Source organism: Ranitomeya variabilis, chromosome 6 (assembly GCF_051348905.1).
Source record: "Ranitomeya variabilis isolate aRanVar5 chromosome 6, aRanVar5.hap1, whole genome shotgun sequence".
Classification (NCBI taxonomy): domain Eukaryota; kingdom Metazoa; phylum Chordata; class Amphibia; order Anura; family Dendrobatidae; genus Ranitomeya; species Ranitomeya variabilis.
In genome coordinates this window covers 470817698-470830403 of record NC_135237.1, presented here as the reverse complement: position 1 = coordinate 470830403, position 12706 = coordinate 470817698, and the positions used below count along the sequence as shown (strand labels likewise).

At 41.2% G+C, this 12706-nt stretch overlaps 1 protein-coding gene across 3 annotated transcripts in view; it reads left to right on the top strand.

Moving 5' to 3' along the window:
- Window positions 1–12706, top strand: part of PPP1R42 (protein phosphatase 1 regulatory subunit 42) — a 79501-nt gene that overhangs the window by 18160 nt on the left and 48635 nt on the right. For all 3 annotated transcript variants that reach the window (XM_077270607.1, XM_077270608.1, XM_077270609.1), the window contains exons 3-6: window positions 1118–1284; window positions 2007–2145; window positions 2868–2984; window positions 9032–9149. In XM_077270607.1, coding sequence (XP_077126722.1) covers window positions 1118–1284; window positions 2007–2145; window positions 2868–2984; window positions 9032–9149 — 541 coding nt within the window. The remainder of the gene's footprint in view (window positions 1–1117; window positions 1285–2006; window positions 2146–2867; window positions 2985–9031; window positions 9150–12706) is intronic.

Below are 12706 nucleotides of genomic sequence, written 5' to 3'. Positions count from 1 at the left end.
GGAGCCATTTCTGCTTGTGTGCAGTGGATAGAGGTGGTCGACAGGATGGCTTACGCGCAGCTGCAACCCTCTGAAGGACCCTGCATCTTGTTGTTCTGGGGACGTTGGAGGCACCAGCAGCTTCAAAAACTTGTCTGCTGCTATGACCAGGCATTTTTGCAGCTGCTCTTTTAACCTTACGCAATTGCCTCTTGGAAAGATTCCTCAATTTTTCCTTATCAGCACGCACACGTGTATGCTGGGAATCAGCTACATATTCTTGATTGTGCGATGATCACGATGACGTGTCTTGGCAATGTTGATTGTAGTCATGCCTTGACCTAAATACTCCACAGTTTGTTGCTTCTCAGCAGCCGACACATCCTTTTTCTTTCCCATTTTGGCAAAAAAATGTAGGCTGCTTAATAATGTGGAACAGCCTTCTTAAGTAGTCTTGCCTTTATTTGGACACACCTGCCAAACTAATGTGCACAGGTATCTGCAATTGCTTTCAGTGATATAAAGAGCCCTGGCACACATCACCATCAATGAGTTTAAATGACAAACAAAAAAATTCTAACCTTATCACTCCTAAACTCTATGTGCATAATAATTTGGAACACAGTGTAGCAGGTTCATCGTTAATTCAAGGTACTTGTGGAATATTTTTTACAGTTTCTTTTGGCAGTCCTGGCTTACTAGCAGATGTGTGCCTCACTACTTGCTGCCATGAGATAGCATTATACGAATAGGTGCGTGTCTTTTCTATATTAGTTCAAGACTATAAAGGGGACGTGTTGTATCCATGAAAAATGCTTAGCTTTTTCATCATTAGTGTTGTGGTGGACGGTGGCACCTTAACCTGTTACATTAGTCTAGGATTTGTACTTGTTCCGTACGTTTTTACAAGTCAATATGAAATACAAATTGGGCCACCTTTGACTGAAAAGCAATGCAGAATATATTACTAAATCTGTATTTTAATGCAGTAGTCAGGAAACCAATGAAATAGATCCAGCACCTGCACCAATAAGTGGCTAACCACAGAGAATAGGTTAAAATCATTCAATATTAGGCATTCTTTATGTACCTAATATCACTCTGATAATTATTATTTCTATCTCCTTTACCTCCTCAGGATGACCTGTCTGGGTGCAGAAATCTCACAGTCTTATACCTGTATGACAATAACATTAGGGAAATAAGGAGTCTCGGATTCCTAACAAACCTAACTCACCTGTACCTCCAGAATAACTGCATCTCCTGCATAGAAAGCCTGGGCGGACTGAAAAGACTCGAGAAGCTGTAAGTTCCACCCCTTGGTTTCTGATATCTCTTCAACGGTATGATCCCAGGTGCCATTTTTATGTGTTTGTGCTGTGTTTTGAAAGAAAAATATATACTGTACAGAAAAAATGTGTAAAAATCTCAGTATGTTAAAATTCCCTAAGCGTGTGACCATGTTGAAAGCTTGGAAAATCAATATAGACTTAGAAATAAAAAGTGTGTAAAAAAGGAAAATTCTGAAAAGTAAGAGGAAGAATTATCCAGGGTTCTACCCTATTATTTGTACATCACAATTTAATGCCTTTACATTTTTTGTACATTCAGGGCATTTTTTCCATGTAGGCTACATTCACGGTGGCTAAGTGGTTAGTACTGTTGCTTTGCGGTCCTGGGTTCAAATCCCATCAAGGACATCTGCAAGGAGTTTGTATGTTCTCCCCGTGTTTGCGTGGGTTTAATCCGGGTTTTCTGGTTTCCTCCCACATTCCAAAGACATACTGATAGGGAATTTAGGTTGTGAGCCCCATTGGGGACAGTGATCATAATGTATGTTAAGCGCTGCAGAATATAAGCAATGATACATAATAAAAGCATAATTCACACAGTGTTGACCTGACTAACCACGGTCCTTTTGTCCATTTTGTTTCCACTTGTACTAGAACTATGGAACAAAATGCAATAATCTACAGAATTGCCCATTTTTTTTGCCACATGTGCAGATGTTGTTGTTTTCTCCGCAGATATTTAGGAGGAAATTATCTCACTGTCATTGAGGGACTGGAAGGACTTGAGGAACTAAGAGAACTTCATATTGAGAGCCAGAAGATTCCACCCGGAGAGAAGTTGCTGTTTGATCCTAGGACACTTCATTCCGTGTCTGTTAGTATCAGTATAGTATATGTTCAGTCACTCAAGTTGCAAATTGTAATGTGCAGTATATGAGATATGTCAAATATGTAGGTTTTTTTTTTTTTAAGACAAAGTGGTACAGAGGTGTGGAAAAAATAAATGCACCAGAATAAAGATGCTGAAGTGTTAATCAATTATAAAACTGCAAAGAGAATGAACAAAAGAGAAAAACCAACATCAAATCAATATCTGGTTTGACCGCACTCTGTCTCAATACCAGCATCAGTTTTTCTTAGTATACTTAGTCTTTGAAGGAGTGTAGAATGTTTATTGCCTGGACATTATTATTGTTATTTATTATTATAGCGCCATTTATTCCATTGCACTTTACATGTGAAAAGGGGTATACATAATTTAAAAAAAGTGTAATAATCTTGAAGAAAAACGAGTCACCGACTGGTACAGGTGTAGAGAGGACCCTGCCCGCGAGGGCTCACAGTCTACAAGGGATGGGTGAGGATACAGTAGGTGAGGATAGAGCTGGTCATGTAGCGGCTTGGTGGAGCGAGGGTTACTGCAGGTTGTACGCTTGTCGGAAGTGGTAGGTCTTCAGGTTCCTTTTTGAAGATTTCCACAATAGGCGAGAGTCTGATATGTTGGGGTATGTTGGGACATTCAACGTCTATGTGTGCTCCAGAAGGAGTTCACAAACCTAACTGTGTTTTTGTTCTTTTGTTTTTTTTTCTCCTCAGAAGTCTCTATCTGTACTGAATATTAGCAATAATAACATTGATGAACTGAAGGAACTTGAGGTTTTCGAAAACATAACCCAACTTGTTGCTGTCAACAATCACCTTAATGATATCAAGGTATGTGGGGTTTTTTAACATTTGTTCAAGCAAGTCAGTACTGACCTTTTGTCAGTTAAAATACAGATTTGAGATATTTTATTTAATATTTGAAAACTTTGGTTAAAAATAATGCATTATTTTTGTCACACATTTTAAGCGCACCTCTTGGATCATCAGTGGGAGATACATTGAGAGATACACTAGCACGCAGCTGGGGCATTGTTGCTCCTTTAGGAATAACTGGCCTACCAATAGGTACATTGCATTTGTACAAACACCTATTATAATGAAGTGCTTCTGTGTTATGCCATCTAATATTATTGCTAAATATAGAAAAAAGTTCCAGGAATGCAGAGCTGATCATATAAAACATAACATTTATTACATCATGATTAAAATAAGGAATAAAAAATATAGGAGCCCCTGAACTGGCCTATATGTTTTGACAGGTTACTTTCTTTTACGACCAATACACATTATCATAATATTCTATACTAGCTGTAAACCAGCCTACAGTGCCTTTCTCCATTTACTTTCCACATTTTAAGTATATCCGTTAAGACATATATATTTTGTTTTTTTCTGAAAACCACTAAACTTAAGTTACATGTGCGCATACGTAAAGGATCTACTAGTAAATAGAGATGAGCAGATCAACTCACAGGACTCCAGTCCAGTGTCCAGGTCAGTGATACCTGGCGGCTAGACGGGAGTCCCGCAAATCGATCCGCTCATCTCTACTAGTAATATAACCAAATTTCACTGGTAGTCTTCATGCATATTACCGTATTTCAGATCCATGTGGTATGGATCATTAACACCTTAAGGACCGGGCAGTTGTCTGTTCTTGCACGGTTTTTTTTCTTCCCTTCTTCCAAGAACCTAGTTTTTTTATTCTTCTATTCACATAGCTATATGAGGGCTTATTTTTGTGGGACAAGTTGTATTTTTGAATGATACTGTTCATTTTAACACTGGAAGACGGAAAAATCCAAAGTACAGTAAAATTGCTAGAAACAGTGCATGTTCGCCATTGTTTATGGTTTTTTTTACAGCATTTATGGTAAAATTGGTATGCTAATATTATTCTACAGGTCAGTATGATTGCAGAGATGCCAAGCTTGTAAAGTGTTTTTTTTTTTTGTATTCAACCCCTTAGGGCACCGTTACACAAAACGATTTACCAACGATCACGAACAGCGATACGACCTGGCCGTGATCGTTGGTAAGTCGTTGTGTGGTCGCTGGAGAGCTGTCACACAGACAGCTCTCCAGCGACCAACGATGCCGAAGTCCCCGGGTAACCAGGGTAAACATCGGGTTACTAAGCGCAGGGCCGCGCTTAGTAACCCGATGTTTACCCTGGTTACCATCGTAAATGTAAAAAAAAAAAAACAGTACATACTCACATTCCGGTGTCCGTCAGGTCCCTCGCCGGCGGCTTCCCGCACTGACTGACTGCCGGCCGTAAAGTAAAAGCAGAGCACAGCGGTGACGCTCTATTTGTGACCCATAGCTTTTCCATTTTTACAGTGATGGAGCTGTAAACAGTGGATTTCAAATGCACAGCTGATTCTGAAGACATAATGATTAATTGAAAGTGGTTTATTGTCAAAGTCAGTAACGACTTCTTGTGGTTGTCCTGAGGAAGAGGTCATTGCTGACTTTGAAACGAGTTGAAAATAAACCACTTTGAATTAACCATCTTGTCTTCAGATCTTGGAATCACCAGCGCATTTGACATCCACTGTTCCTGTTTTTTTTAATGTAAGGGTTCATTTCTTTGCAGAGTCTTTAATGCTTTCATGAGCTTCTCACAGTTGGCGATCTTTGAGGTGACAATTTGGGGAGAGCAGAGTAACCCAAGTAAAGGTACCTTCACACTAAACGACTTTGTAACGATATCGCTAGCGATCCGTGACGTTGCAGCGTCCTGGCTAGCGATATCGCTTAGTTTGACACGCAGCAGCGATCAGGATCCTGCTGTGATGTCGCTGGTCGCTGAATAAAGTTCAGAACTTTATTTGGTCGTCCGATCGCCGTGTATCGTTGTGTTTGACAGCAAAAGCAACGATACCAGCGATATTTTACACTGGTAACCAGGGTAAACATCGGGTTACTAAGCGCAGGGCCGCGCTTAGTAACCCGATGTTTACCCTGGTTACCAGTGTAAAATGTAAAAAAAACAAACAGTACATACTTACATTCGCATCCCCCGCCGTCTGCTTCCCACACTGACTGAGCGCCGCAAAGTGAAAGCACAGCACAGCGGTGACGTCACCGCTGTGCCCTGCTACTGCCGGCGCTCAGTCAGTCAGTGCAGGAAGCGGACGCCGGGGGACGCGAATGTAAGTATGTACTGTTTGTTTTTTTTACATTTTACGCTGGTAACCAGGGTAAACATCGGGTTACTAAGCGCGGCCCTGCGCTTAGCAACCCGATGTTTACCCTGGTTACCCGGGGACCTCGGCATCGTTGGTCGCTGGAGAGCGGTCTGTGTGACAGCTCTCCAGCGATCAAACAGCGACGCTGCAGCGATCGGCATCGTTGTCGCTATCGCTGCAGCGTCGTTTCGTGTGAAGGTACCTTTAGGTGTCTGCTCTTAGGAAGCACCATTAGTGGTGAAATGAAGAATTCTTGCACCAGCCTGTAGTTTAATAATCCATTTTATTTTCTCTGTAGTTTAGGATTGTGCTGTTGAAACGTCCTCTGAGTGGATTTATCATCATTATGACCTTAATGTATTCAACCTCTGCCCAGTATTGATTATTGGAAGACCATAATCAGAAAGATGAATTCATTTACCCCTCGTCAAGGCCAGAGACAAGAAGAACATTATAGATTTATCTTTTCCACAGAAATTATGACAAGCAGTCACACGGGTGATTAATTGCTGTCTGAAGTCCTTCTTAGGGATCCGAGTTAAACATTTCCGATAAGAATGATGTTCCATTGTTCAGATGCAAGTTCATAAATGGCTAGTGGTAATGATGAGAAGGCTACGGCCAGTGCTACGTCCCTCGTGTCTGATCTCTGATTTCTCTGTAACTTCCAAGTGATGGTGTGACATGATCATTTATCAAGTAGAAGCTGCGTAAAAAGGAGCTGCTCCCTTTAGTAATAGTTACTGAAAGGCTGGAAAGTGAGAGCGCTTTATTAGAGACAGGAAGGCAATAAACAAGTAGAGCGTATCCAAAGAAGTAATCATATTTCACCGCAGGATTAGGCTATTCTTACATAAACATACACTGGGACCAACGTGTTCTGGGTCATTTATCAAGTGAGAAGCAGTTAGCAAAAAAAAATGCTCTGGAGTAGCAATATATTTATCATAGGCCGGTGCTACAAATTGTGCGTTTCTTTGTAATGTATCACTTTCTGCCTTCCCTGATGAACATTATTAATCTAAAAACCACAAAAATAAACACCAATGCCCTAAGAGTTTTTTTTCAATATGCTATGAAAATGGGAGTGAGGTCAGGGAACAGTGACATAGAGTTCACAAAATAGTTTTCTGTATAGATCATTTTAATTTGTTTGCTTCTAAAGTGTAGAAAGTTGATTTCTAGCCAATTCAGTGTTGTTAAATTGGGAGCTTATCCGTGTATAATGGCAACCTGTCACTTACCACATGTACCACCAAGGCTTAGTTTAATGCTGCCCTCATGTCCTTCAGGAGGAGACCGTTCTGAATCTCTTGCATCTACCTTCACAAGCTGACTTAGATTAGATTTGTATTACATGATTACTTGTAACATTAACATTAGGATTGTATGACTGTCCTTACCAAAAGTAGTCATGGTACACCAGCTTGTTATTGCCAATGTCGGGCAATCATGTGGCAGCAGCTTGCAAGGATATGAAGAAGTTCAGACCAAATATCAGAAAGAGAAAAATGTGATGTGGATGAAGCCATCAGACGTTCGTGGTTCACATGCTGGTACCATCTGTGTTTTCTATAGAAACAATTATTATTATTTAGCGTCGATCCATGGCAACTTGATGGATGAATGCTCTGTAGGAACATCGATCTTGTGCAAGCCTAGATAGGTCCACCAGGGTCTTCTCCGCTGTTATCTTGATAGTATCAAGCCATTTGGTTGCTGGTGTTCCTTTCTGCATTGTTCTGGCCACAACCATACTGATATGTGTAACTGATGTGCAATCATATAAAAATCATCCTTAAAACTATAGCCAAATGTTGACTGAACTGCAAGCCCCTGATTATCATGGCAGTCATAAATAATGATGAACCGTGTAGGGCTTGAGTATATGTTCACATGCAGCGCAGGAGACTAGCTTTATTCATCTTACCAGCAGGTATCTAAATCTCTTAGGCTGAATCCTGAATTCCTGGGTAAATGTGGATACCTCTCAGAAGCCTGTATTTATGCCTAAGGGAGGCAGCAGCGTGAGACCACCTTATCGTTGGTTGCAGGGCATGCCTGTATTGGCCAAATTGTGTGCTAAGCATCTCAGTTTTTTCTTATTATCCAGAGCAGTATTACTATTCATATTTCATATATTCCATGTCTACATGTTTTAGCACCACAGAGTGCAACTTTTTTAGTATATTGTATATGTAGGTGGCTGCTACTAGTTTGCACCTGTTCACATTAGCTTGGAAGTGCCAGTCAGTCTTTTGTTATTAAGTATCTACAGGACATCTGCCAATCTATTCTGAAGGTTCTGGTTGTGAATTTACTGTGCTTGGTTGATGAAATTTCCTGTTTCCTTTGAGATGTGCGCGAGAAAAAAAACAGACAGCATAAGCATCCGTGTGCCATACATTTGGCTTTTATCCTAAGTTATATAGCAAGGCTCGTTAAACGGTCTATAATGACTTGTAGAATCGCTACTTCCAATAGGTGGCACTAGACTTCAAGTCCTCTTCCTCACTGAAAAGACAGTTTGCATACTTGGTCACAAAGCACTTATGTTCTAATGCACTAATTTCACATATTCTCAGGTCACAAAGCATGCATATTCTAAGGCACTAAGCACGCATGTCCTCGGTCTCAAAGCACTCATCTTCTAAGGCACTAAGCACGCATGTCCTCAGGTCACAAAGCATGCATGTTCTAAGGCAGTAAGCACGCATGTCCTCGGTTTCAAAGCACTCATGTTCTAAGGCACTAAGCACGCATGTCCTCAGGTCACAAAGCATGCATGTTCTAAGGCACTAAGCACGCATGTCCTCAGGTCACAAAGCATGCATGTTCTAAGGCACTAAGCATGCATGTCCTTGGTCACAAAGCATGCATGTTCTATGGCACTAAGCGTGCATGTCCTCAGGTCACAAAGCATGCATGTTCTATGGCACTAAGCGTGCATGTCCTCAGGTCACAAAGCATGCATGTTCTAAGGCACTAAGCACGCATGTCCTCAGGTCACAAAGCATGCATGTTCTAAGGCACTAAGCACGCATGTCCTCAGGTCACAAAGCATGCATGTTCTAAGGCACTAAGCACGCATGTCCTCAGGTCACAAAGCATGCATGTTCTAAGGCACTAAGCACGCATGTCCTCAGGTCACAAAGCATGCATGTTCTAAGGCACTAAGCACGCATGTCCTCGGTCTCAAAGCACTCATGTTCTAAGGCACTAAGCACGCATGTCCTCAGGTCACAAAGCATGCATGTTCTAAGGCACTAAGCATGCATGTCCTTGGTCACAAAGCATGCATGTTCTGTGACTTCAGGTCAACGAGTGCACCTATCCACAGGCACTCATCTTCCTAAGATAGTTTCATAGTCAGGCCAATTAGTTCATTGTATCCTAATATTCTGTGCAGTAAAGGAGTCAGAATCCAATAAAGCATCTTTGGTGCATGAAAAAAAATGGAAATTTGCAGCATGAAAATGCCGGTAACAGATGAAATGATTCAGCTTATATTATTTGTATTATGGAATCATACTGCAGAGAAAAAACAATGGGGCGATGATGACTTATAAGTGAAATTGTTATACTGTGACTAGAAGTGCATTGTTTTACTTAGGAAAGTGCGCAGTTACATTGTGGTAGTAGCTCCGTCTGCTTATACTTGTCTTTAACTTCTTCCTGTAGGATCTGGAATTTGTTCTGAAGAAATGGCCTCGGCTGTGGAGAATGGATCTTACTGGAAATCCAATCTGCCAGAAGCCAAAATATAGAGATAAAGTTATCATCATCTCAAAGGCTCTAGGTAAATGTAGATATTGTTTACAAGAAAGCTTTAAATGATAGAAAATTAATACGGTTAATAACATATTAAGATATTTAGATGTATTTGATTTTTCTACCTTCAATGACCATACAATTTTCTCTTTTTACACTTTTGTTTTTTCCACCCCTTCTTCCAAGAGCCATAACTCTTTTTTTTAATTTTCCATCGACAGTTGTATGAGGACTTTTTTTTTTGTGGGATAAGTTGCATTTTTGAATGATAGCATTCATCATTTTTATATTATGCTGAAAAACACAAAAAAAAATTCCAAGTGGGGTGAATTGGGTAAAATGTAATACCGCCATTGTTTTGGAGGTTTTGTTTTTACCTGCCTGTATAAGTCTTCAGGTTAGTACGATTGTGGCGAAGCTGAGCTTATCATATTGTGATAGTTAAAATAATATTCAGAACTTTAAAAAAAGTGCATTTGTGTCACTATTTTCTGAGACCCAAAACTTTTTTTTATTTTGCCATTGATGGAGTTTTTTATTTTGCCATTGATGGAGCTTTGTGAAATCTTCTTATTTCTGCGCTGATATGACAATTATTTTGTGCACCATTTGAGGTATTATACATTAATCACTTTTTATTTTTATTTCATTTTTTAGACATGTATGGTTATTGAAAAACAGCAGTTCAATTTTTAACGTGTTTTAAATTATATATTGCCAGATTGAACTATTACAGACACAACATTGCCAAATATGTTTATTTCTATTTTGTTTATTTTAGAACTGGGAAAAGGGGGTTGATTAAACTTTTAAATATTTATTTTCTTAATATTTGTTAGTGATTTATTTTTTTAAACCTCATTTTTAGTTCTTAGTAGACCTTGTTATATACTGCCGTTCAACAATGTTGCAGTATGTAAAAAAAAAAACTGCCCTCTCCTATGAAGCCCAGTCACTGGCAGGGCTTCTTAGGAGAACCAAAATGGCAGTAACAGGAGCCCACCTGCACCCAACGATCGCTTGGTTGGGAGGGTGGGGGGCACGACTGAAGATGCACACATTACCAACTAATGTTCAGCCGGCACAGACTTTATTATTATTACTTATTTATATGGCACCATTAATTCCATGGTGCTGTACATGAGACGGGGTTACATCAAAATACAAATATCACGCCATACCAGTATCTCGAATGACCAACTCTGATTCTCAGAACTCCGATTGAACTAGCCATCTGGGTATGGACGTAATACAATTTCTTCTCGGGTCTTTCCTCCCTTCCCCCCCCCCCCCACTATCTCTTTTGTTTACTTGTTAGTACGTTAACTGGGTATATTCCCGTTTTCTTTGTTGTATACTGTAATATGTAAATATACCACAGTATTGTTTTTTTTCCTCTGTACCATATTTGCAAATGTCAATACAAATTTATTGATTAAAAAAAAATAAATACAAATATCACTTACAGTAAACAAACTAACAATGACAGACTGATACAGAGGGAAGAGGACCGTGCCCTTGCGGGCTTACATTCTACAGGATTATGGGGAAGGAGACAGTAGGTCGAGGGTTGCAGTAGCTCCGATGGTGTTGAGGTGGCCGTGTGGTCATTACAGGCTGTAAGCTTCTTTGAAGAGGTGGGTTTTCAGGTTTCTTTTGAAGAATCCAAATGTGGTGGATAACCAAACGTGTTGGGGCACAGAAGTTCAGAGGATGGGGGATATTCGGGAGAAGTCTTGGAGGCATTTGGGTGAGGAGCGAATAAGCGTGGAGGAGAGAAGGAGGTCTTGGGAAGACCGGAGATTACATGAGGGAAGATATTGAGAGATTAGTTCAGAAATGTATGGAGGAGAAAGGTTATGGATGGCTTTGTAGGTCAGTGTTAGCAGTTTAAACTGGATACGCTGGGAAATTGGGAGCCAGTGAAGGGATTTGCAAAGAGGGGAAGCAGGAGTGTAGAGAGGAGAGAGATTAGTCGGGCAGCAGAGTTAAGGATGGACTGGAGGGATGCGAGAGTGTTAGAAGGTAGGCCACAGAGGAGGATGTTGCAGTAGTCGAGGCGGGAGATGATTAGGGCATGCACAAGCATTTTGGTAGAGTGAGGGTTGAGGAAAGGACGGATTCTGGAAATATTTTTGAGCTGGAGGCGACAGGAGGTGGCGAGAGCTTGGATGTGCGGTTTGAAGGACAGGGCAGAGTCTAGGGTTACTTCGAGGCAGCGGATTTTGGGGACAGGGGAAAGTGTGATTTCATTTATTTTGATAGATAGATCAGGTAGGGAAGATATGCGAGATGGAGGAAAGATAATTAATTCAGATTTGTCCACATTGAGCTTGAGGAAACGAGAGGAGAAGAAGGAGGATATGGCTGAAAGACACTCTGGGATTCTGGAGAGCAGAGAGGTGATATCTGGGCCAGAGAGGTAGATCTGAGTGTCATCAGCATATAGATGGTACTGGAAGCCATAGGACCTTATGAGTTGTCCCAGGCTGAGTGTATAGATTGAGAAGAGCAAGGGTCCAAGGACAGAGCCTTGAGGGACACCAACAGAGAGGGGGCGAGATGAAGAGGTAGTATGGGAGTAGGAAATGCTAAATGTTTGGTTGGTAAGGTATGAGGAGATCCAAGACCCCAAAGGAAGAGAGGATCTGTAGTAGGAGGCAGTGGTCAACTATGTCGAAGGCAGAGGACAGATCTAGAAGGAGGAGTATAGAGAATTGTCTGTTTGCTTTGGCTGTAAGTAAGTCGTTAGTAATTTTGGTCAGGGCAGTCTCAGTGGAATGGTGGGGACGGAAGCCAGATTGTAGGTTGTCGAGGAGAGAGTTAGATGCAAAGTGAGAGGAAAGTTCAGCATGGACGTGCTGCTCAAGGAGTTTGGAATCAAATGGGAGCAAAGATATGGGGCGATAGCTGAACATGGCGCTTGGGTCAAGGGATGGCTTTTTGAGGATAGGTGTGAATGTGGCATGTTTGAAAGCAGTGGGGAAGGTACCAGAAGTTAGTGATAGGTTGAAGAGATGGGTTGGGGATGGGATTAGTGTGGTGATGAGGTTGGGGAGGAGGTGGAGGAGACTTCTTGAAAACCCTTTACCCACCTCCTATGCCTGAGGAATAAGATCCTTCAAGCAATAGTTGCAAAGTTATCATCTTCCATATTTCTTATCATTTGATCATGCCAGTCTCCTAAGGCTACTTTCACATTAGCGTTTTAATCTGCAGCGTTTAATCCGCAAACGCAAGGACACGAAAAACGCATGAAAACGCGTGTAAACGCAGCGTTTTTAAAACGCTTACGGTTACCGCATGCGTCATTAAAACGCTGCGTTTACATGCTTTTGCTTGCGTTTTCCATGCGTTTGCGTTTTTTGTGCGCATGTCGCAAAAATTTACCAGAGAAAAAATCTAGCCCCTTAACGACCGCCGATACGCCTTTTAACGGCGGCCGCTAAGGGTACTTAAACCACAGCGCCGTTAATTAACGGCGCTGTGGAAAAAGTGAATAGCGCCCCCCAGAGTCGGATTTTCTCTGGGGTCTCGGTTGCCGAGGGTAGCCGAGACCCCAGAGAACATGATTCGGGGGGTTTT